Consider the following 22,837-nt stretch of genomic DNA (forward strand, 5'->3'; position numbering starts at 1 on the left):
TGGTGCACAGGTGTCCTGGCAAGCGTGCCAGTCGCCTTGCATTTCTGCCTTAAGATCCTCCTTGCATCACCCAGACGGACCTGGAGGCTGCCTACGACTGTAAAAAAATAAAATGAAAATTAAGATGAGACTTAATTTAAAGATGTAGAAGAGGTTCTGGACTTAAAAACAAATGAATCTGGAAGCTGCTTTTGGGATGAGGCCAGTCGAGTCGGCCGGTGCCTAATGCTTTGGGCATGGCGGCTTCTCAATCACTTAGCAAACAAGTTCTGGGAGGCAGGCATTGTGGGAGAGAGCAAGATGAAAACGCAGTGCCTGGGGGATCTGGGGTCAGAGAGGCGGATGGGTCACAACAAGGGCAAAGTCACACTTCGGTGAGTGAAACAGCAGCAGAAACAGGACGGGGTCACAGGGCAGGGCCGGCAACGACAAGCCTGGCCTTAACTTAATGGTCTCCCAGGCCCAGCCACCCGACACCCGTAACAGCGCCAGGACTCCAGTTCCTTTCCCCCAGACCAGGAGCCAGCGTGGTCCCCACTCCACCGCCGGGGATCCCATGAGTGTGACAGAGGAGGTAAGCATCGAGACCCCGGGCAATTGGGCCTGGCTGGGCCTGGCTGGGCCTGGCAGGGCCTGGCAGGCGGAGGATGGGGGCGGGGTGGTCAGGAGGCCCAGCAGGGTGTCTGGGGCAGAACGGGACACCATCTCTGCACTCGCTTTCTTATCCCGCCTCCAGTCAGCCGCAATGAAACCACGACAAAGAGACCATCTTGGCGGGGAGGGGGCTACCGAAACCGCCAGAAGGGGAGAGCGGAGGTTAGAGGTCAGGGGTGGAGAGCGCTTCTCTGTCACCCGGGCTGCAGTGGGAGGAGCTGCGGGCTCGGGGGAGGCGGGGAGCCGGGCGGAGTGGGGCGAGCGGAGAAGGTGGCGGAGGCGCGCAAGGGTGGCGCGCTGGGCTGGGCGCTGGCGGCGAGAGGGTTACGCGCTTCGGCTGGGCTCGGCCTGGCCGAGGAAGGCTGAGATCGAGTCGCCGAAGCCCTGCAGCTAGCCCTATCGGCCCCGCGTCGCGCCCCGCCCACCCCGCCCAGCGAAGGGCGCGCCCGGGCGAGGCGGAGCCCAAGAGGAAAAGGCGCCACCGGAGAAGGGTGTCTGCTAGCATCGCCGGAGGGAGACAGAGAACCCCTTGAGCCTCAGCCCACCGGCGCCGCGGCGTCCTCCTCCCGCTCGCTGGGCCACCTCTCGCCCACCCCCTGCTGCGAGCCAAGGCCCGCGCCCCGGGAGATGGGTAGACGCGTGGATGGCATGGCTCCCAGCGCCGCCAGATCACAGGAGCCCGGTGCCGGGGCGCTGCGCTGAGGCTCCCACTTGGCGCATCCCAGGAAGCCTGCAGGTGTCCTTGGCCGCTTGGCCGCCACCCGGGAGACTTCTTCGCCAGTGCCCAAATCCAGCTCCCCGGGGCAGTCCCGCCCCCTGGGCTTGGCGCAGCCAGGACGCCCCGTCTGAGGCCCCCTTCGCCCCAGCGTAGCCTCCGCCGCGCACCACCCAACCCAGCGCCGTTCCCAGCCTCTGCCAGCCGCGGACGCAGGACCTGAGGCTCGCTCCTGCGGGTGCGCTTGTTTTCCTGCCGCCGCCTCGCCCTGCGCAGCCCCCGCCCGCCCTATCGCCGCGCTCAGCTCAGCCCCGCCCGCCATCGGTGCCCTGCGCTGGATTTATGAATGGGGGATAGAGGCCACATGCCGCCGCCGCCGCCTTGTGTTGACCGCACAGAGCCCGGGCCAGCGGAGCTCCGGCTGCCGTGAGAGCGTCGGCCCGGCCCCGGCAGCCGGTCGGAAGACTTGTTGCTGCTGCGCTGCCGCCGCCACCGCGGGGAAGCCGGCCGCTACCGGGGCTCGGCGCGGTCAGGGAGCCAGAAGGTGGCCCGTGAGAGTGAGCGCGCGCGCGCCCCGGAGCCTCGCGGTGCGCCGGGACTGTGCGCCTCCTTGCCTTCTGGGGGTAAAGTGGGGGTGTGTCCCGGGCGCAGAGCGTCTGAGTGTCCAGTCCTAGCGCGGGAGCTTGCCCCTGCTCCACCCCCGCCACCTCCGGCCCCTCGCTGGGGTTCTCGGCTCTCCTTTCCTTCTTCTGCCTCCCTCCCGGGGCTGCCTGCCCAAACCCCAACCACCTGTGCACCAACTCCTCCCGCTCAGCGCCCCGGGGGGGAGGCAGGGGCAGGGCCACGCTGCAGAGGGGGCTGCCGCCGCCTCCTGCCTCCTTGTCGTCTCCTCCCCCTCCCCCGTCTGACGCTGCCTCCTCGGGAAGGGTGTTTGGAGGGCAGCGGCCGCCCCAAGCCGAAGCCCCGCAGCGCTTCTTATGATCAGCTCGGTGTGTGTCTCCTCCTACCGCGGGCGCAAGTCGGGGAACAAGCCTCCGTCCAAAACATGTCTGAAGGAGGAGATGGCCAAGGGCGAGGCGTCGGAGAAGATCATCATCAACGTGGGCGGCACGCGACATGAGACCTACCGCAGCACCCTGCGCACCCTGCCGGGCACCCGCCTCGCCTGGCTGGCTGATCCGGACGGCGGGGGGCGGCCGGAGTCCGATGGCGGCGGCGCGGGCAGCAGCGGCAGCAGCGGCGGCGGGGGCTGCGAGTTCTTCTTCGACCGGCACCCGGGCGTCTTTGCGTACGTGCTCAATTACTACCGCACCGGCAAGCTGCACTGCCCCGCCGACGTGTGCGGGCCGCTCTTCGAGGAGGAGCTCACCTTCTGGGGCATCGACGAGACCGACGTGGAGCCCTGCTGCTGGATGACCTACCGGCAGCACCGCGACGCCGAGGAGGCGCTGGACATCTTCGAGAGCCCGGACGGAGGCGGTGGTGGCGCGGGACAGGGAGATGAGGCCGGCGATGAGGAGCGGGAGCTGGCCCTGCAACGCCTGGGGCCCCACGAGGGAGGCGCGGGCCCAGGAGCCGGGTCCGGGGGCTGCCGAGGCTGGCAACCCCGCATGTGGGCACTCTTCGAGGATCCCTACTCCTCCAGGGCGGCCAGGGTGAGTGGCAGGAGCCTGGGCCATCTCTCAGGCCTGCAAGGGGGCCGGGGTGGTGGTGGGTAGAGGCAGGAAGGATCCTCGGCCAAACTGACCCAGCTTTTCACCACTTCCCTCCCTGTCCCCGCAGCGTTCCATAGGCCCCCAGGAGTATCACACCCCTGCCCTGTCCCCTGCACGCCTCATCAGGAGATGGCACACACTTGACTTACTACTTGGACTGGGCTGTTTTGCTGTATCGCCTCCCAGTACTTGGGGGTGTGCTTTGCTGAGCTCTCCCTGCCTTCTGTCTGCACAGGCCCCCTGTGTTGGTTTACCCCCACCCTCCACAGGGTCCGAGCCCTGGAGGGGAGCTGCTCTTAGGCCTTCTCCGGGGTCAGGCTGGGTTCAGGGGAAGAAAACCACAGAGTATGTTTAGCGCCCACTCTGTGGCGTGCCCTTGGCAAGCTGCCTCCAGGTGTGCCACCTCATTGAGATCCTCCCCGCGGCTCAGAGTGAGAGGAACTAGGAGTTTCCGAGAGGGGGACACCGGCTTCCGTGTCCTCTGCTCAGAAAAGGCAGAGCTGGGACCAGAAGCCGGGCCTGTGATCCCAGATTTGGGGAAGGCCTCTTATCAGGGTGACAAGATGCCTACCCCGAAGGTTTCCTGGACACCCGGGTGTCCAGGCCTCACCGGGGATGAGGAGAGAGTTCCACAGGAAGGGCCTGATGCCTGGGCCCTGCGGGCCCCCACAGCTGGTGGCGGGCCACAGGCTGCCTGGTGATGAGCCCAGATTTGCGGCCGTTTCTCCCTGCTTGGCTTCCCCGGAAAGCCCTGGTTCAGGGTTCTGCTGGAAATGGGTGAACCAGGTGGGCTGGGGGTGGCTTAGTCCCTTCCCAGCACTCCTTCCCTAAGTCCATCCAGGTTCCCTAAACGCCCCTTGGTGGGAGGGGGTGGTGGGGCAGTGGAAAGCAGCCCTGAAGGGTGGCTTTAGAGTCTTTGAAAAAGGGAGCCCTGGGTTGGCGTCTGGTCTCGTGGCTGGCAGCTGAAGCCTGGCTGGGGCCTCTCTGGGACACTGTGTGTTGGGTCTAGGGACTGGTTCTGTCACCTCTGGTGTCCCAGGTTGTCATGCTGCTGAGTCTCAGAGCCCTGCTGCCGTCCCCAGCACCTCCGGGGCTGGCCCTCCCCCTGGTCGTGGAAGGAAGAGTTTCATTGCACACCCCCTCCAAGAGAGGGCAGGAGGTGGGGCAGTGGGGTGCAGGCCAGGCGGGCTTGCCAGACCGGGGCGGGTGGATATCCCGCCTGGAAGACAAGGGAGGAACAGAGGTCTCCGTGGCTGTGGCCGTGGCAGGCCTAGCAGGGCTGCAGGTGTCCCAGGGCTGGAAGGCAGGGACCTTCCCCAGGGCCGAATGAAGCCAGGGTCAGCTGCCCTAGTTCCTTCCCCCATGCCCCCCACGCCAGCTCAGAAGGCGAGGTCACGCCCTGGCCTGGGTCTGCTGTGAGTCCTGTGGGTCTCTCAGTGCAGTCTTCTGACCCTGCGGGTGTCCTCTCTTGGCTGTGTACCCTGGGGTGGGGGAGAGACAAGTGCAGATAATTCAGACTCTTCTGAAGTGGGGGGCAGGGGAGGGAGGAGGCAGATTTAGCTTGATGGGGATGGGACCAGCCGGGGAGATGAGTGAGGTGCCAGGGGAGCCAGGCCCTATTCCTGAGCACTCCGGGCTCTCTGGGGACTTCGCGCCTTCTCGGATTCTTCCCTCTTGGATTCCAAGGGGCTGCACCATCAGTGAGTTTATTTCCTCTTCACCTCACTGGAGAGCGGCCCAGCCAGGGGCTCTGAGCTTACTCAGCCCCTTGAGGTCCTCTAGGTCTTTTTGGTGTACAGTCATGTCAGCCAGGGTGTTCCAGTTGAAGTGGGAGGTTTGGGGCCAGTCATGGGTCCCCATGGAAGCAATGCGGAGACCAGGACTCAGAGCTGTTCAGCATCGTGTCAAAGACACTGGACCAATAGCAGAGCCAGCAACCCACCCCGGGTTTCTGGCTTCTGGTTGTTGAGACCAGTGTCGCAGCTGCCTTGGGCTTTGAAAAAGCCCCTGTCACTGAGCCCTGGCTTCCTGCACAGGAGCCCAGGCAAAGGGGGCCTTCAGCTGTTCCTGGAACTCAAATGAAGACACAGAATTTTTTTAAAAATTAACTAATGACAACTGCGACTTATTGAGCACTCCATGCGTATACTTAGCACTAGTCTCTAATCCTCCCAATGAATTTACAGTGGAGGCATTATCCCCACTAATAGACCGAGGCTGCAGGAAGGTAAACAACGCGCCGGAGATCACACAGCCACCCAGTGGCGGCCGTGAGTCAGAGCCAGGGCTTCCGACCCCCTAGCCACCGACACCCACTGCCCCACATTACACCATGCCTTTTCCACTAATGGTGGGGAACTGGCTCCTTTCTCACTCTCCTGTGGAAGGTGTTCTGAGGGTCTGTACTTCCCTTGGGTGACATCGGAAAGCCCCAGGGCAGACGGTGACACTTCCTCTCTTACACTTCTGGGCCTGGGCCCTCCCCACTCAGTCACCTGGGTCTGTGTGCGTGCCTTCCCTGGCAGGGACCAGCAGTGCTGTGCCCATGGCCTTGGGGTCCTCACTGAGGGCTGGTGGGGCCCAGGAGCAGGACTCTGCCCCAGGCATCTCTCCACACGCAGAGTCTGGTTTGAATAGCGTGTTCTGACAGGAGCAGACCAGACACCAACGGGAAGTGAGCTGAGCTGATTGTGGGAGCCTGTTGTCTAGCTACCAGCCCGGCCCAGGTCAGACAGAGGGTATTCACCCCTGTTCCCCTCACCGTGGCTGGGCCCATGGGCCGAGGTGCTGTGGTTCCGTTTCTCTGGCCAGACCTGGCAGCAAGCACAAGCTGGTCCTGTCCCCACCTGCCCACTGTCCTCAGTCCCAGGTAGAGTGGGGCTCAGTGACAGCCAGGGTGGCTTTGCAGGCCAAGAGAGACCACCGGTGGTTTTGGAAGCAGCCAGAATCGGGTGCTTCCTCCTTTCCCGAGGGCAGACAGGAGGCTGATGTATGGGACGGGGAACACTCGCCTCCCTCACAGAGGTCCCCTCGCCCACTCTGCAGAGGTCCCAGCGGCTGGGCTGGCCTAGCTCACTTGTCAACCCCCTTGAGGACAAGAGTCCTGCTTTGGCCAAATCACTCCCGGGGAAGAATTTCTCCATGAGGTTTCCCTTCTAAGGAGAAGATGTGCCCCGCAGGCGGCTGGAGCTGGGTTTGCACACTGACGAAGCATCTGCTGGGTGTTGCGTGCCGTCGCCTCTGCTCTCTTCGAATATCTCATCTGGCCCATGTCAGGCAGAAGTTATTAACCTCAGTTTACAGAGAAGGAAGCCGAGGCCCAGAGGGGCTTGTTCAAGGTCGCCACTCGGTGGTAAACTAGACTCAAAGCCGGATCTCGTGAATCCACATCTGCTAATGTGGCTGCCTCTGCACCTCCTGGGGCTGCGACCTGGGGGTCCTCTGCCTTAGGGGGGCTCAGAGTGGCCCCTCTGTTGTCCTGCTGTTGCTTCCCTCACTTTGCACTCCACATGAAAGCTCCCGTCTCCTCCCTCCCCAGAACTGCCCGAATCTGAGCTTGCTGTGTTTTTTCTCATTGTGGGGCTTCCATAGGACAAAAAATAAGGAGACTAGGCACCCCGGCCCAGGCCGAGGACTGAAACCAAGGCCTTCTAGGGAGGAAATGCAGAGCCCAGTACGTTTGCCCCCAGGCCTGGGCATTGCCTAAGACCAGCTGGCCAGTGGGCATGACAGGCTTTGGAATGAGGACAGGGGTCACCGGGTCCCTCCCCTCCGGGCTAGGGAAAGCCAGCCAGCCCAGCCCAGGTGCTGGCTGCCCTGCCTCCTTCGGTGCCCCGGGGTTGGGGGGGTGTGCCAGCAGGCCCTAGCACAGTCCCTCCACGTCCTCTGGGGGGTCAGGGGGGTGTCAGGCTGAGGCCCACAGCCCTCCTCCACCTGCCCTGAGGCAGCTTCCACGTCCTCCTGGGCTGATTCTCTGTTTTTCTCTCTGGCCCGACATTTGCCTCTTGAACATCTTGTCTGTGGATGACGAGGTGTTTCTGCTGCTGGTTGGGGTTGGGTGTGAAGTGGGGGAGGGGGTACCATAAACTTGGGCTATTTTGGAGAGTCAGGGGAGGGGCAGGCAAGGCTGGGCCTAGGGAACAGGCAGCCTCCAGGCCCCTCCCCCGCCCCATGGACAGCGTGGGCCTGGACACCAGCATACCAGTGCCATCCTTGTGCCTGGGTGAGCTGCTGGCCACGACCTCTGTCCAGCTCCCTGCTGGGTGATGGTTACCTGGCCCTGAGCAGGGGTCCCCGTCAGGCAGCAGATGGGGCCCAACCTGGAGAACCACAGAGTCTGAGAGCCCAGGTGCCTGGCGGTGCCAGGCACACACACCTTTGTCCCCTCTAGCCCCAGCAAGTGGGGCTGACCATCTCTCCTCAAGACAGCCCCCCTGGGACCAGGAGACAGGGCAGGCAGGCCTCTGGGCTCCAGTTCGGGAAACATTTACCATCAGACACCGGGCCGGGCTCTGTCAGTGCAGAGACGCATCAGAAGGGCTGCTCGTCCCTGAAAAGGGCCAGGTCAGGGGCAACTGGTGGCCGTGGAGGGAAGTTAGGTGACAAGACACAGCAATGACAATACGAGACAGATCAGGAGCGGTGTCCCAGGCATCTTAAAAGATAAAGTTCAGTCGGAGGCAGGGGGAGGAAGGGACGGGCGGGGGCAGTGTGCAGGGCCGCGTCCACCAGGAGGCAGAAGGTGAGCTGGGAGGCCCCGCAGGGTGGTGACTTAGCTCCCTGAGGTAATTTCTGGAAGGAGGCAGGTTATAAATAAGTAAGTTTTCAGTGTGGGTGGTGTCTACCCGTGCAGGCTGAGGAAAGCGGGGAGCTTCTGGCCAGGGGATGAGCTCGAGCAGAGAAAGGACAGCTTGGGACAAGGATGGGCAACGTGCAGATGGATGAGCTCAGGGCCCAGGGCCATGGGGAATCCAGCTCAGCCAGGCCACTGGATTCCCCACGGGGCAGGGACTCGCTGGCTGCAGGTGGCAGCTCAGGGGCCCTGAGAGGCCCCACGTGCTGGTGCGACAGGTGTGGGATTAGGTAAAGGCTGGTCCTGGACCCTAAAACCAGTGTGGGTCCGAAGACCCAGGTTCTGCCTTGGGGACACACGGATCTCATAGGGTGGGCAGGCTGTCCCCCAGGAGCCCGGGGACAGCTCAGAGGTGCCCTGCCTTGCAGACGCCCGTTCCTTCCCTTTTCTTAGACCTCAGGGCTGCCCACTTCCCAGCATTTCCCGGGCTCCAGGATCTCGCTTCCCCAGAAGGCTCAGCTCCTCATCTCGTCCCCACAGCGCTTCCTCTGCAAGTGCCTTCGGCTGTGTTCTCACATTTCTTTTCTCCTACACTTCATCCTTAATTTAGGTTCCCGGGCATGAGTCTCCTTATGTTTATCTGTCCATCTGTCTCCTTGGCCCTCCCTCCTTGGGCTCCCCTTCCCTGCCCCCATTGGTTGTATTCAGTTTCCAGTGACTGGTGTCTGTCACCTCCCCACCGCCCCCTGGCCTGTGCCAGATTCCTGAGACATTCTCTGCTGAGTTTGACAAATGCCATTTCTTTCATCCTCAAAGCAGCCCTGTAAGGTAAGCCCCACCCTCAGCCCCACAGCACCTCGAGCGTGCCGAAGCCTCGGGGCCTTTGCCCTGCCGGTCCCCTCTGTCTCTCCCCTCCTCTGGGTCCTCTCAGAACCCCTTCAGTCTCTGCTAGGGTGTCAGCCTGGCACGGAGGCCTGGCCTGAGCACTCTGAAATGGCTCCCCCAGCCTCCTGCTCCTTACCCCCCATTGTCTTTATGTTTCTGTCTGGTGCTTACACCATCTGATATACTATATATTTCACTTTTTCATTTGTTGACAGTATCCCTCCACTAGAATGTAAGGCCTAAAGGACAGGGCTGTCTTGTTTTGTGTCTTGCTTTTCCTCAGCCCCCAGAACAGTGTCTGGGGCCTAGTAGGTGCTCAACTTTATGTTTGGTGAACAAAGATCAGAGAGGTTAAGAAACTTGCCCAGGGTCTCCTGGGAAGTAAGCAGTGGAGCCCACCTTGCGCCCAGCAGTGTGAGGCTTTCCATTTTCATCAAGGACCGTCCCAGGCTGAGCTTGGTGGAGGAAGCTGGTCACAGCACTGGACCACTAGCTGAAATACCTGGGTCTCTGGGGACAGGAGTGCCCCCAGCCAGCCAGAGGGAGGGGCCCACGGGGGGTGGCAAGCTTGGAGAAACAGCGGTCTCCTGCCCAGAGCCGAGGCCCCTCCTGTCCCAGGCGATGCGACCCTGCACCCTCCCAGATGCCAGGAGAGGAGCTGACTCCGCCTGGCCAGTTCACAGGAGCCTGGCTGTTTGGGCAGTTTTCTGCCTGGACAGTTCTGATCTCCAGCAGAGCCGTGCCCCGAGTTATCTCCGAAGGAGAGAGGTCCCCTTTGGTAGGGGCCGGTGGGAAGGAAGATTTCACACACGCTGCCCGCTGTGTGGGATGGCCCAGTGGGGTGAACGGGAGGCTTGAGGCCGGTGACCCCTCCCTCAGGGTGGTGCCGCCTCCTCCTCCAGGCTTTTTTCCATCCCAGGAAGCCCACCCCACCCCCCCGATCAGGAGTGGGGAGAGGAAAGAAAGCACTGTGCCCGCCACCAGAGGGGACGGCCTAGTGAGGTGACAGCCCCTCTTGCAGGCAGGGCCCCCACTTACCAAGCAGTCGTATTTGGACAGTAACATAGGGGAGAAAGGAATGATTGGGGCCCGGAAGGGCAGCATGCCAGAGTCCACCTCCCCGCCCCTGTCAGGGCTCAGCCTCACGTCTGCCTGTCTCCTCGGAGGGAGGGCTTCCTGGACCTGCTGAGCACCTGCTGCCATCCCCAGAGAGGGGGGAGGGGAGATGCAGGCCCCCCTAGATGCCATCCAGGAGGGGTGGACTGTCCCCACGTGTTTGGCCAGAGGGCCAAACTGGAAAGAGCTCCAGCCAAGGGGCGGGAGACCTGGCCCTTAGGTCCACCCTGAGCAAGTCTTTTGCCGTCTCTGGTGCCTGTGAGAAGCGGACACAGGTGGCTACCCTTTACCTGCCCTCATCTCCTGAGAGGTGGCAGCGAGGGGTAGAGGTGACTAGATGGGACAGCTCAGTGTTAAAAAAAAAAAAAGCTAAAGTGAGTGAACACGGCAGGAATTCAGGGGGTAAATCCTAATGCAAGCGGGACGCTCCGCACTCAGCCAGACCTGCCTCAGAAGGACCTGGGGCAGCAGTGGAGGGAGGCCCAAGACAAGCTCCCGGGCCTTGCAGGTGACCGGGGCCCAGCCACATGGCCCTCCCTGCCCTCCCCCTCCACCCCACCCCTTGGCAGCTCCTCTTGAGCTTGTTTTTCTGAATCACTAATTACCTTCACACTGGGCTCCCAGGTGGGTAAGTCTCCTGGTTAGCTTTTCCTCAGAGGGAGCACGTGACGGCTTCCCATGCTTCTTGGCAGCACTGTCCCCACTCCTTACCCCAACTCCCTTTGCTTCCGGGGGATGAACATGGAGGCCAGGAAAGGAGCTTGAAATTCACCTTCGTGGGGAAAAGCGGGCAGGAGGAGCACCAGCCAAGTGGTCAAGTGGAGGAAGTGTCTGCCACCCCCTCCCATGCTCTATCTGGTCAGCTCACCCATGTTCAAGTGTAAATAAGTCTTAGCGTGTGACGGTATCTGTCCTAAGCCACAGGCCCACATCCCAAAGGGCGACACGGTCATCTGGGAGCAGCTGTGACAGCCCAGAGAAGGTTCCCCTGGGCCTGTGAATGGGCCGTGCCCTGCAGGGGTTGGGGATGGATGTGAAGAGAAGGCACAGCCTCTGATGTGAAGCAGTGCTGAGTTCAAGTGGTCTCCGTGCTTTCCAGGCTGTGTGACGTTAGGCAGGTGTCTAACCTCTCTGATCCTCAGTTCCTCCTTTGTAAAGTGGGAAGATGGGCCTGCTTCACAAGTCCCTGGGAGGACCCCACTGGGCCAGGCACGGAAGAGAGAGCCGATGCCCATTCATCCCCAAAGTTCCTCCTCAGACTTGCCCCTCCTCCAGAGCCCTGGGCGTGCTGCCCCGACCTCCCTGTGTTTTCCGTAGGTGTTTAGTGGCAGGAGGAGCAAGGCACGTGCCCCACACCGCCCCCTCCTGGTGCAGACAGACTCCCAGGGAGGAGAGCAGCTCCAAGAGGCGTCACTCATTAGGCAGGCAACGCCATGGCGGGGAAGAAGGGGGGAGTTGGGCGTGGGGTAAACACGGGGGTGCCATGTCCTCTCTCACCCACCAACTTTGGCTCAGCCCTATGTTCAGGGAGGAAGCCCCCATCCACCCACCGAGCAGAATAGGCGGCATGGTGGGCCCTGGACCCCGGCTCCCGGTGCCCTGACAGTGGTGAATGGCATCGCATGAATCACAGACGAAGGCTTCGTAATTGGTGCTATTACACATGCATTTCATCTCCATTCATAATGATTGGGCACTTAAGCCCAGCCGTTCCTCTGCCGAGTGCCACTGTGGTTCTCCTGGAGACCCCAGCAGCTGTCGGGACTGGCTGCTGCCAGGCTTGGATCCTGGTGGGGGCAGTTTCTTCTTCTTCAGGGCTCAGGGTCCAGGAAATGCCTGCTATCGGGAGGGGTGCCTACTCTGCCCAGACTGCCCTGTCTGGTGTGTGTCTTCCTTCAAGCGCTCTCACTGGCGGGGCGGCCAACTGGGACACCCCAAGGTGAGAAGCAAGAAAGAGAGGCTTGGACTTGGGGCTTCTGGAGGTGGGTCGTGGCTGGCGCGTAAGAGGCTCAGTTGGTAGAAAGAGGCCAGGGTCATTCCCTCTGGCCACCTGCCTCAGGGCGTTTCCCATAATGCAGTGGACCTTAAAGTTGAGTGTGCCTCGGAATTATCTGGAAGGTGTGTCAGAAAAGACTGAGGGGCCCTCCCCCGAGCTTTCTCATTCAGGGAGTTCAGGTAGGGGCTGAGGATTTGTACTCCTAACTAGTTCTCTGGTGACGCTCGGCTGCGGGTCCTGCGTCCCCCTTGGAGGACACAGTCTCAAAGCCTGGCCCAAGAACTTGTTAGGAGTGCAGAGTCAGGTCCCACCCCGACTTCCAGGGCCAGAGTGGCGTTCCAACAAGGTTCCAATGACTCCCCCGCCATGACAGTGAAGCCTTGAAGTGCACCTGGGTTACAGGTGGGCAGAGCTGGCCAGTGAGAGGGGCAGAGCAGCTATCATCAGGGGCTTCCAGCCAAGAGCAGCCTTGAACTTCTAGGCACTGGCAGTGATTGGGAAATATGACCTTAAAGCCCCCATGGAGGTGGGTGAGGACCCTGTGAGGAGGGACTCTAGCTCCTGACTGCTTTAATCCCAGCCCTCTCCGTCCCTAATAGACTGCCTGGTGACCCGGGTCCCCACCTTCTCCACCCAGAGATCCCTGTCTTAAAGTTGTCCCCACTCTCCCCCACCCACAGGTAGTGGCCTTCACCTCTCTCTTCTTCATCCTGGTCTCCATCACCACCTTCTGCCTGGAGACGCACGAGGCCTTCAACATCGACCGCAACGTGACGGAGATCCACCGCGTGGGGAACATAACCAGCACTCACGTCCGGCTCGAGATGGAGACCGAGCCCATCCTGACCTACATCGAGGGCGTGTGCGTGCTGTGGTTCACGCTGGAGTTCCTGGTGCGCATCGTGTGCTGCCCGGACACGCTGGACTTCGTCAAGAACCTGCTGAACATCATCGACTTCGTGGCCATCCTGCCCTTCTACTTGGAGGTCGGGCTGAGCGGTCTGTCGTCCAAGGCCGCCCGCGACGTGCTGGGCTTCCTGAGGGTCGTCCGCTTCGTGCGCATCCTCCGCATCTTCAAGCTCACGCGCCACTTCGTGGGGCTGCGCGTGCTGGGCCACACCCTGCGTGCCAGCACCAACGAGTTCCTGCTGCTCATCATCTTCCTGGCGCTGGGTGTGCTCATTTTCGCCACCATGATCTACTACGCTGAGCGCATTGGCGCCAGGCCCTCCGACCCTCGGGGCAACGACCACACTGACTTCAAGAACATCCCCATTGGCTTCTGGTGGGCCGTGGTCACCATGACGACACTGGGCTACGGGGACATGTACCCCAAGACGTGGTCGGGGATGCTGGTCGGGGCACTGTGTGCGCTGGCCGGGGTGCTCACCATTGCCATGCCGGTGCCGGTCATTGTCAACAACTTTGGCATGTATTACTCCTTGGCCATGGCCAAGCAGAAGCTGCCCAAGAAACGGAAGAAGCACGTGCCACGGCCGCCCCAGCTCGAGTCACCTGTTTACTGCAAGTCGGAGGAGACCTCACCTAGGGACAGCACCTGCAGTGATACCAGCCCCCACGCCCAGGAAGAGGCCGTGGTCGAGAGGAAGCGGGCAGGTGAGACTGGAGGTCAGGAGGGAAGGCCCCCTCTCCCGCCCTGGCTGGGGGCATCCCCCGGCGATCCTCCGCCCTTGGAATTTGGAATTGTGCTTGCCTGCTCTGGGCCGCCCTAAGCGTAGCTCATGCCTTTGTGAGGGCAAAGTGCTGAGGCCGACTCTTTCTCCCCTTTGGTTCTCTGATAGCTTCCGGAGCATCAGGGTCTGTGGCGTGAGTGTCCCGCTGAACTTAGGCTTCAATGGGTGCTACCTGGGGCTGTAAGGTGGAAGCCTAGGTTTCTAATCTCATCTTGCCCCCTCTGCTGTGTGCCCTGAGGCTAGTTACTCACCCTCTCTGGGCAGAGATTCCTCACCTGTGAAATAGGAATGATATTAACACCCTAACCCCAGGCCTTTGATGAAACCCAAACAAATGACAGAAACCGAAGTCCTCTGAGATGTTAAACACACTTTACATATCTCAGACACTGTCATTGTCTGCTGGAGGGCAGCACGCTATTCTTCGGAGGTGTGTGGACACAAGAATCACGTCTCCACAGGTACGAGTTACGAGTCTGCCACCTCTTGGCCAGATAAACTTGCTGACGTAATAGTGGTGGGAAGCTGCCTTCTGTGCAGCACAATCTAGATCAAGTCCTGGGCTCGGGGACGGAGGGGACCCCAGAGGCAGTGGCCCAGGCAGGGCTGGGAGCGGTTGCAGCAGCCAGTCCCCGAGTCCTAGACAGGGAGGGCCTGCATGTCTGAACCCTGTTTTTCAAAGATGGGAGGGGCCACCCAGGAATGTCCCTACCAACTGAGTCAGGAGATGGGAAGGGAGGTGCTCTGGTCAGGAGGTGCACCTGAACTGGCTTAATGAACCCTCGGCAAGGTGGAGTTGGGTCAGAGGGGGCACCTAACTGGTGGATGTGGGGTGGGCTCCTAAGGGAGGTGGGATTCCTGGTATGGCGGGGTCACTGGGTGCTAGGCCATCGCGGACCTGGGAGTGGGCTAGGACACTGAGGTAGCAGCCCCTGGCTAGGCTCTTTGGGCAAAGTGGGACTCATTTGCCGGGGCAGGTGCCTAACCAGGGACGCTCACCTGTGGGTGCCCATCACACATGCTGAAGCCACTCAGGAGCCTGAGGTTTCCGTTCCTGTCATGCCCCCTCTGGGCCCCACCAAAGTGCTACTCCCTTCCCTGTCTCTGAATAGAGATCCCAGGCCTGTGCCCCAGGGGCTTTTAGCTGCACCCGAGGCCCATTCAGGGCTCAGAGGGAAACCTGGTATCACAGTGTGCAAGTCCACAGGCCACTGTTCAGCGCTTACTGACCAGTGGCCGTCAGCAACGCCTTAGCCGGACCCTCCCCGTGCGGCCACAGTAGGGCATTGCTAGCTAACGCCAGGCTGCTGCCTTCAGACTGAGCGGTCCCCCTTCTCCAGATCCAAGGGCTCCACCCCGCCTGAGCTGCTGCCTGAGGGAGCCTGGGGCAAAGAGCCCACAGCAGCCAGAGCCAAATGGGGCCTCTTCCACCCCAGCGTCCCCCAGACCCAGGGGAGCCCCAAGTGCAGAGAGCCGTCTAGCTCGGGTGCCTGGTGAACAAGGGTAACTGCCTTTAGGGGGTCCGGGCAGACAGCCGTGGAAGCCACTCTGTTTGTGTCGCCTTGGCAGGGCCACCCAGCACCCCAGCAAGCCAGGCATTCTCTAGGGGTGCACTTGTCAAGTGTCAGCCTGAGCCAGACCGGAGGAGGGAGCAGGGTCTGCCGCCTGCCCGGGCCGACCTCCCAGGGCAGCCGCAGCTGACCTGGGACTCCGTGCTCATGGCGCCTATCTCCCAGGAAAGATGCTCAGCCGGGATGTTGGCTGGGAGGGAGCCAGCATCCTGCCCCCTGCCCCCTGCCCCCAGGACCAGGCCCACACCCTGGGTCCCCTCCTCAGGATGACGTGACACACTAGTCTGGGATCTAACCGACCCCAGGGGACCCTGTGAGGAGGGTCCTCGGCCCTCACGCAGCGTCCCTTCTGTCTGCCCCCGTAGATTCCAAGCAGAACGGCGAAGCCAACGCGGTGCTGTCCGATGAGGAGACAGCAGGCCTCACCCAGCCGCTGGCCTCCACCCCCAGCCCCGAGGAGCACCGGGCCCTGCGCCGCTCCGGCACGCGGGACAGAAACAAGAAGGCCGCCGCCTGCTTCCTGCTCAGCGCTGGGGACTATGCCTGTGCTGACGGGAGCGTCCGGAAAGGTACAGCTCCCCAGGCAGGGCAGGGGGGGAGCCCCCACAGAGCTGGGGCTCCTCGGTGTCCCCCACAAAGCTTGAGGTCCCCTCTGCCCCTGAGGCCATGGCCTCCATCTCCTCTGCCTTGGAGGAGCCCCCACTTTTAGGATGGGTGCCCTGACCCCCAGTCCCTGATTTCCTTAGAAAGGCCTGTGGCATTCTCAGGAGGTACCCATAGCCTGCTCCCCAGGTGCCCCCAGGGAAGACAAGTGCTGACTGCAAGGGGACATGGGATCCCTGCCCCACCCCCGTTTGTTACCTTCCCCTCCTCTGGCTCCTGCTGAGACCTTCAGGCCTGACTTTCCGGGGTCATGGCCTGCCTTTCCTTCGGCCTCCCTTACACGCAGCTTAGGGTCCCCAAGTAAGCAGTCCCATCAGCCCTGGGGAGGGCTGACCCAGCTCTGCAAGCCCCTGGGATGTGACTTGAGTAGAGCCACAGGGTGACCAGGGGTGGGGGGCAGGGAGAGTGGGTACCATCTGAGGAGTGTTCGAAGAACTTGGGGAGTGCAGGGGGGCCGCCCACTGCCTACTGTCCCGGAAGCCTGCAGTACCACCAGTGGGCCCGAGACCTGCACAGGCCCAGGCGCTGGAGTCAGGGTTCTTGGCCTGTGAGAAGCAGGAACGATCAAGGATGGCCGAGGGCCAGTGGTGACTGGGGACCAGGGTCTCAGGGCTCCTTCTGCGCAGCCCCCGATTACTTGTCTTTCTTTCCCTGACCGGTGATCCAGCTTCCTTGAATACCGTCTGGTTTCAGGATCCACCCTGACTGCCTGCAAACAAAGTCGTGCCCCAGTTCTTGGGCCACTTTTTAACAAGCCCTCCTTCAGCCCAATCCCCCTGCCGCTTCCCACTCTCCCCAAACCTCAGACCAGGTCTGGGTTGACTGAGGCAGGGGCAGAGGCTGCTGTAGGAATAACCTGTGATGTCTCAGTCTTCCCAAGGGTGACCCCCCCCAAGGATGCCCCCTGGCCTGTCCAGCCGTGCAGCCTCCAGAGCCACCTTCCCAGGCCCCTGGCCCCAGCCCTCTCAGCTGGGCCGCTCCCACACTGGGCCTGAGGGGCGGATGTCAGCCCAAGGCCGGCTGGCTGTCAGAAGCAGAGGCTGCGACCTGGCAGGTGGAAGGAGGTGGCCCAGAGGAGCGGCCCCAGCCGAAGGGTGGCAAGTGGCTGGGCTCAGACCGCTGCACCTTCTCCTGTGTCCCTCTGGTCATGCCTGGCCTCCGCGTGCCCCAGTCCTCTGGCTCTGGAGGTGTCTCTCTCCCCTGCCCCTCACTCCAAACACACAGAGGCTCCACTGTGTCCTGGTCAGTCCTGGACCCTGCCGTGGCCGGGGCACATGAAGTGGCCAGCCCAGAATGTGAGGAGGGGCCTCCCCTCGTGCAGGACTTGAGCAACCCTGCTTTCACCCAGCAAGCGTTGTGAGAGGCTCAGTGGCAGTAACGCGGTGGAAGAGACCGTGAGGGTGCACATCAGGAGGGGACCGTGAGGTATGGGGAGCAGGTGGCCCCCGGGGAAGGGGTCGCACATGGACTTGCGTGGCACCTGCGCCCCACCACCAAATCTCTCTGGGTGCTCGTGGGGCCTGGCTGCTCTATTTTTCAAGATGCCTCCACACTGCTTCTTGGCAACAACCGTGTAGCTCAGCCAATTAGAGTAACCTTCGAGAGGGAACAGGTGGGTTGCCGGGAAACAGGCCGGGAAACAGGCCGTGCAGCGCGCTCGGCAACTTTCCCCTGTGCCAAACTCTGCCGTGCTCACTTCTCTGCGCTCAGGCTTCATGTAGGACCAGGAGTGGGTGGGCACAGGCCTCTGCCAGCCACTGGCGTGGACCCCCTTGTCCGCCTGTAGCTGCGCGTGCGTCAGAGTGAGAGCTCCCTGGGAGGAAGGTGGCAGGTGCTCACTAAGGCTTTCAAGGGCTGAGGAAGGAGGGGGCTGGGGTCTTCATGCAGCTGGAGAGGCACTCAGCCAGGGACAAAACAGGGCAAAGGTCAGCTGGGTGTGGGGCCCTGGAGTCCGTCCTAAGGAGCCCAGGTGACCCAGAGACCAGGGAAAGCCAGGGAGCCTCTCCCAGGTAGGCCTGTCCTGCTGGGACCCCTGGAGCTGCTCAGGTGAGGAGCGAGCCCTCTGACCCCTGTGCCTTTTCTTCACCAAGGCTGTGAAAAGTCCAGGAGTCTAAACAACCTATCGGCAGCGGCTGCAACCAGCCTGGGGCTGTCTCCACTGGCTTCCAGATTCAGCTCGCCCTACCCTCCAAGAAAGCTCCTGTTCTCCCTCCCCACCCGCCCCCTCCCCAGCCCACCCCCTGGGCACTCGGCCTTGTAGCTGCGCCTCTGCCCTCCAGCCCCTGGGCCCACACTCACAAGCAGGCACACCCATGCCTGCCAGCCCCCATTCCTCCTGGGGCCCAAGGGACCTGGGCCAGAGGCAAGAGAATTTAAGCCCCTGAGCTTCCTCCACAGCACTCAGCTCCTCAGAATGCTTAAGTCTGGGCCTGAGACCTGGGGGGATATTACTCTTGGCTCCTATCCTGAGCTGGCGGGGCCAACATGGCCCCAGGACCTGTGACCCTGAGCCCTGCCTTCCCCACAGGGTCCCACCTTAATCACAGCAAATACATTTCCATTCCCTGTGGCCTTCAACCAGTAAGCCAACAGCCCGCAACTAAACATCTCTCTCTGTCTGTCTGTCATCCCACACCCCAACCAGCAAGGAATAAGGCTGTCTTGCGGGGCATCTCTGCTGGTGTCCAGGGGCCTTCTCTCCCGAGGAGAGCAGTGCCCCCCACCCCTCGGAGAAGAGGCCGTTGTTCTCCAGCTCTGGCCTGGGGCGCACATGGGTTCCCTAGAGTCCAAGCCCTAGGACAGGCTGCTCACTGCCTGGGGGGGTGGGGGCCCTCCTTTCCAGGTGACGCCCAGAAGCAGGGCCCAGCATCCCATCTGCGCTCCGAGCCTCGGCACCCCTCACCACGCTGCTCCCTCCTCTGCTTCCACGGCAGTTTCTCCTTCCCCCTCCGCTGCCTCACACTCCCAGCCCAGCCTCTGAGTCGCCTGCCGCTCCCACCCAGCCTCTGCGCTCTGTATTGCTGCCAGAACCAGAGACTCATCTAATTTCTATAATTAAGTGTATTCATTTACCTAACGAGCCCAGGAGCACAACAGATTTGAGTCACTGTGTGATCGGGGTGCACCCTGGGCAGGGGCAGCTGAGGGGTAGTGTGGGGACAGCCATCCTGCCCCCACCCCTCCTGCACAGTCACCCTGACGCTCCCAGGGAGGGCTGAGCCCCAGCCCCTCCCCTGCCCCCCAGCGGTGCACAGAGCAGGGCTCCCTGGGCAGGCCCTCCGAAGCCTGGGGACGGAGGGGCGTCATTTCCCCTCCACCTGATGGGAATGGGACCTGACAGCAGAGCCGTGCGCCTGGCCATTTTTAGAGTCAGATTATGCAACTTCGTGGAGGGAATGACTAAGGAAAGGCAGTAGCTGCTTCGTCCGGGGTGGGCAGAGACGGGTACGGCAGGACGGTATTCAGGAGGATGCCGGGAAATCTGGGGGCCGCCCCAGAAGGCAAGCTGGGCAAAAGGGTCAGATCCTCTCCTGGAGGGTGGGCAGCCCCCCGCCCCCCCCCCTCCCAGGCCGCATCTCCTTCAACCTCGGCCAGACCGGAATGTGCCTTTCCAGAAAGGTCTGTTCCAGGTGGGAGCTGGGGTGGCCCAGCCCTGCCGCAGTCTCTGGGGCCTGTCTCCCACTTGCTTCAAGAGTTGGGAAGATACAGAGGTATCCGTGCGACCACCAAGAAAAAGGAACAGGTCCCTGTAGGGGACAGGGACAGGAAGCTTCTCCCCTCTCCGAGTGCCAGGGCTCAGCGGCTCCTTCGTGAGGACAGCTTCGGCCCTGCCCCCGCAGGGCTCCCTGGCTCTGGGGGCCCAGCTGTGACGGGCGTGGTGAGCAAGGTGTCCAGTGTAGCGCGGGCCCCACAGCTCTTTCCTCCTCTGACTTGCATTTCTGCTCCGGGGGAACTGAGGTGGCTATTTTGGCGGCGGCCCTGCAGTTGTCAGGAGCCCAGGTTTCCACGGCACCCACCGCCTCCTTCCCTCCCACAGGGATGGGTGTGCTCACAGTACCCCTGTGGCAGGCACAGATGTCCCTGGGCGACATGATGCAGGAGTGCCAGGCTGGGGCCCCCAGTGCCTTGGGAGTAGGGCTCCCACATGTCCCTCCCAGCCCTGACCCCCATCGGGGAGACCCAGACCTTACAAACGGGAGAGCCGAGTAGGCTGTCTGCCCCTCTACTTCTCAGGACCTCAGCCTTCCCAGGGCGCTGGGGAAGGTTCTGGAACTCAGAGACCCCAGGCTCTGCCTGGGGAGGCCGTGCCTACAGGGCCTCCAGGAAGGCCCTCCTTTTAGTGACAATCTGAGAGCCCAGTCTGCTTCACCTTGCATCATGACTTGGACCTGAACTTGGCTTCTAGAAGCCTTTCTCCTCTATAGCTGGGGCTCAGCCTCTCCTTGCAGAGCAGGGAAGCAGTCTGGTAGGAGTTGTTAACCTTACCTCCCAGTTTGTACCAGGGCTCCTGGTGACCCTAGAGGCCACTTCTCAGCCCCCAGGGCTTCTAAGAGGAGTGACTCTGAGCTGGAACCAGAGGGGAAGGTGTCTGTTGAGCCCAGAGCCCTGGCTGCACAGGAGGAGGTCGGAGCGGGGGGGGGGGGGGGGGGGTCNGGGGGGGGGGGCTGCCATTCACACGCTTCCCGAGAGAGGAGGGCCTCTGATCTTGGCAGAAAGCGTCACCTTCCAAAGTCCCTGCCCCTGCAGCAGCCTCCCTGACTGACCCAGCTGTGTCTGCACTAGGAGGGTAGGGCAAGGGCAGGCCTGGGCCACTGACCTCATAGGCTTGGGGGTAATGCTCAGAGGGCTCCCTGGGGGCTTTGCTTTCTGGCCTTCTCTCCTGACCCTCCCTGTGCTCCTGCCAGAATGAGGAAGGGGGCTGGGCAGGCTATGTCAGCCCATGGAACAATGGCAGGGCCCCAGGTGGTAGTGGCAGATGGAGCCGTGAGGGGAAGCCCAAGTGGGACAGGTGGTAGCCCAGGTGATGGTTTGTGGGTTACAAGCCAAGCAGGAACCTCTCCTACCCCCCTGCCTCATGCCAGGCTGCACAGCCGGGGTCCCTCTCTCCACTGCACTGGAGCTTTAAAGACCCAGGCTAGCGGTTCCCAGAGTTCATTTCCTCAGCACGTATGGAGATGAGCTGTGACATCACCTGGGAGGCCCATCGGCCCAGAGCTGGGTGGGCAGAGGGACAATGAAGGGGCTTCCCCTATACTCTGACCCATCCCTGCTCTTCCTGGCCTCTTAGACCTGGGCCCTCGTGCTGTCCAGCTCTGCTCCTGGCCTGCTCTCCTGCCCACAGCCTGTGGGTCGGCAGCTGCCTGCCTTCTAACCTCTCATTCTTTGTGTCCCCCTTCCTTTTGCTGAACGCCTTTCCCTCTGCCCCCAGAAGGCAATGTTGGGCCGAAAGCGTGCGTCCCAGTGTCTCACACCTGTGCTCTTTAAACACAGAGACCTGCCAAGACGCCCTCTCGTCCAACTATGCCCAGGCTGAAGTGCTCACCCTCTCTTAAAGCGGCACCAGCGAGAGAGAGACAGGCAGACAGACAGAAAGCCAGAGGCTTAGGGGAACTCTGGAACCCAGGCAAGAATCTTTCGCTGGGAAAGACGCAGATATCCTTGTTTGCACAAGACTGATGGAAAACCTCCCGTGTGACCCTCGGGGCCTGGAGCCATCTGGGTCTGACGTTTTGTTCTGTTGTACATTGAAGAGCTATATATGCACATATAGTATCTATATTCATACATACTATATACTCTTGTGTGTAGTGCACGTGCTATTGGTGGTCTGTCTTCATTAGGCTGTCTCCCCAAGCCCTTGACCCTCCCCCAGGCCCTGTTCCCATCCCTTCCCTGATTCCTCGTTTCTGCTGTACATGTGTGTGGAATGTCCCAGGAAAAGTGGGCCTGGAACTGCCGGTCCAGCTGGGTAGTCCCAGGCTAGACTCCATTGGGGGTGTGACCCCGGTGGGCCAGTGGCCTGTGGAAGGCCAGATTGCCCCCCAGGGTCACTGCTCCACTGGCCCCACCCCACCCCAGATTGGGGTTCTACCTCCCACCCCATGCCCCAGTTGTGGGGGGACTTCCAGGGGCTTCTCTGCAGTTTCTCCCACTCTCCCCTTGCCTGTGTCCTTGACTGAGGGGGTATTTTGTCTCTTTTTTTTTAACGTTGGGTTTTTCTGTCTCTCTCGTCCACTTGTTTTTAAAGATGCTGCTGGGCAGACGGGCAGGGAAGGGGTCTGTCTGCCCATCAGGCTCAGGTGTCTGAGAAGGGGAAGCCTTGGGCGAGCGGAGACCAGTTGCAATACTGTACTTCCTGGCCAGTGGCCAGAGGACGCGTGCAATAGCAGAGGCCAGGTGACCCCTTCGACCTTGGCCTCTGCCCCTCCCTCAGCCCTCCTGCTCCTCTGCCTCGCTCCCCACCCTCCCCGCCCTGCCCCACCCCAGTGTAGGTCCTTTTCTAAAGCTGTCTCCTCTCGTGTGTCCGAGGCAAGCCGCGGCGGGGGGGCCCGTCGCCCTGTCTGCATGCCTTCGGCTGTCATGCTGTGCTCCACTCTCAATAAAGACACCTGGGGCATCCGCTGCTCCTGCTGTTCCAGTGACTGCCTCTGCCTCTCCTTCTGACTCTGGGTCTGTGGGGACTTCCCTGGGTTTCTGTCCCAACCCTGGAGACAGGCAACACCCCCCACCAGGAATGGTCGGTTCAGAGCTGGGCACAGGTGCTCAGAGGAAAAGTGAGCTGCCCAAGGCCTCGCACTTAGCCGGGGACCCCCGCCTTCAGGCAGTGTTCTGGCCCCGCCATCGGACCTCCCACCACCCCCGTGGAAGCCAAGGCTGCTGTTTGTGTAGGGAGGTCCCCCGTATTCTGGTTGGGCAGTGTGGGGGGCCTCCCCTCCTCCCCAAATCGCACCATTTCTATGTGGGCCAGGACCCTGGGGAGGGACACCAGAGTCCTTGAGATGCCTGGATGGCTGGCAAACGAATGTCTCTGAGGCCC

General features: G+C 61.8%; 1 protein-coding gene across 3 annotated transcripts; it reads left to right on the forward strand.

The window, feature by feature from the left end:
* The first annotated feature begins 997 nt into the window (after positions 1 to 997).
* KCNC4 (potassium voltage-gated channel subfamily C member 4) lies at positions 998 to 22,442 on the forward strand. Of its 3 annotated transcripts, none has more exons than XM_037038816.1 (4): positions 998 to 3,024; positions 12,554 to 13,490; positions 15,504 to 15,707; positions 17,892 to 19,479. In XM_037038816.1, exons 1-4 carry the CDS (start codon positions 2,347 to 2,349, stop codon positions 18,059 to 18,061), a joined length of 1,989 nt encoding a protein of 662 aa, XP_036894711.1. In that variant the 5' UTR covers positions 998 to 2,346; the 3' UTR covers positions 18,062 to 19,479. The 3 variants fall into 3 exon arrangements, with proteins under 3 accessions (XP_036894711.1, XP_036894713.1, XP_036894712.1); XM_037038818.1 differs by lacking the exon at positions 17,892 to 19,479 and adding an exon at positions 21,230 to 22,442 and having other exon boundaries at positions 1,000 to 3,024; XM_037038817.1 differs by lacking the exon at positions 17,892 to 19,479 and adding an exon at positions 21,292 to 22,442 and having other exon boundaries at positions 1,002 to 3,024.
* The last annotated feature ends 395 nt before the right edge of the window (positions 22,443 to 22,837 follow it).

Source organism: Sturnira hondurensis, unplaced genomic scaffold, assembly GCF_014824575.4.
Source record: "Sturnira hondurensis isolate 20B ecotype Veracruz unplaced genomic scaffold, ASM1482457v3 Scaffold0024822, whole genome shotgun sequence".
Classification (NCBI taxonomy): domain Eukaryota; kingdom Metazoa; phylum Chordata; class Mammalia; order Chiroptera; family Phyllostomidae; genus Sturnira; species Sturnira hondurensis.

Excerpts from the sequence above, each read along its gene's own strand:
- KCNC4 (XM_037038816.1), top strand. The coding sequence starts at position 2,347 with ATGATCAGCTCGGTGTGTGTCTCCTCCTACCGCGGGCGCAAGTCGGGG. Across the intron at positions 3,025-12,553 it reads ACTCCTCCAGGGCGGCCAGG|GTAGTGGCCTTCACCTCTCT; the intron begins GTGAGTGGCAGG and ends CCCCACCCACAG. Across the intron at positions 13,491-15,503 it reads GGTCGAGAGGAAGCGGGCAG|ATTCCAAGCAGAACGGCGAA; the intron begins GTGAGACTGGAG and ends CTGCCCCCGTAG.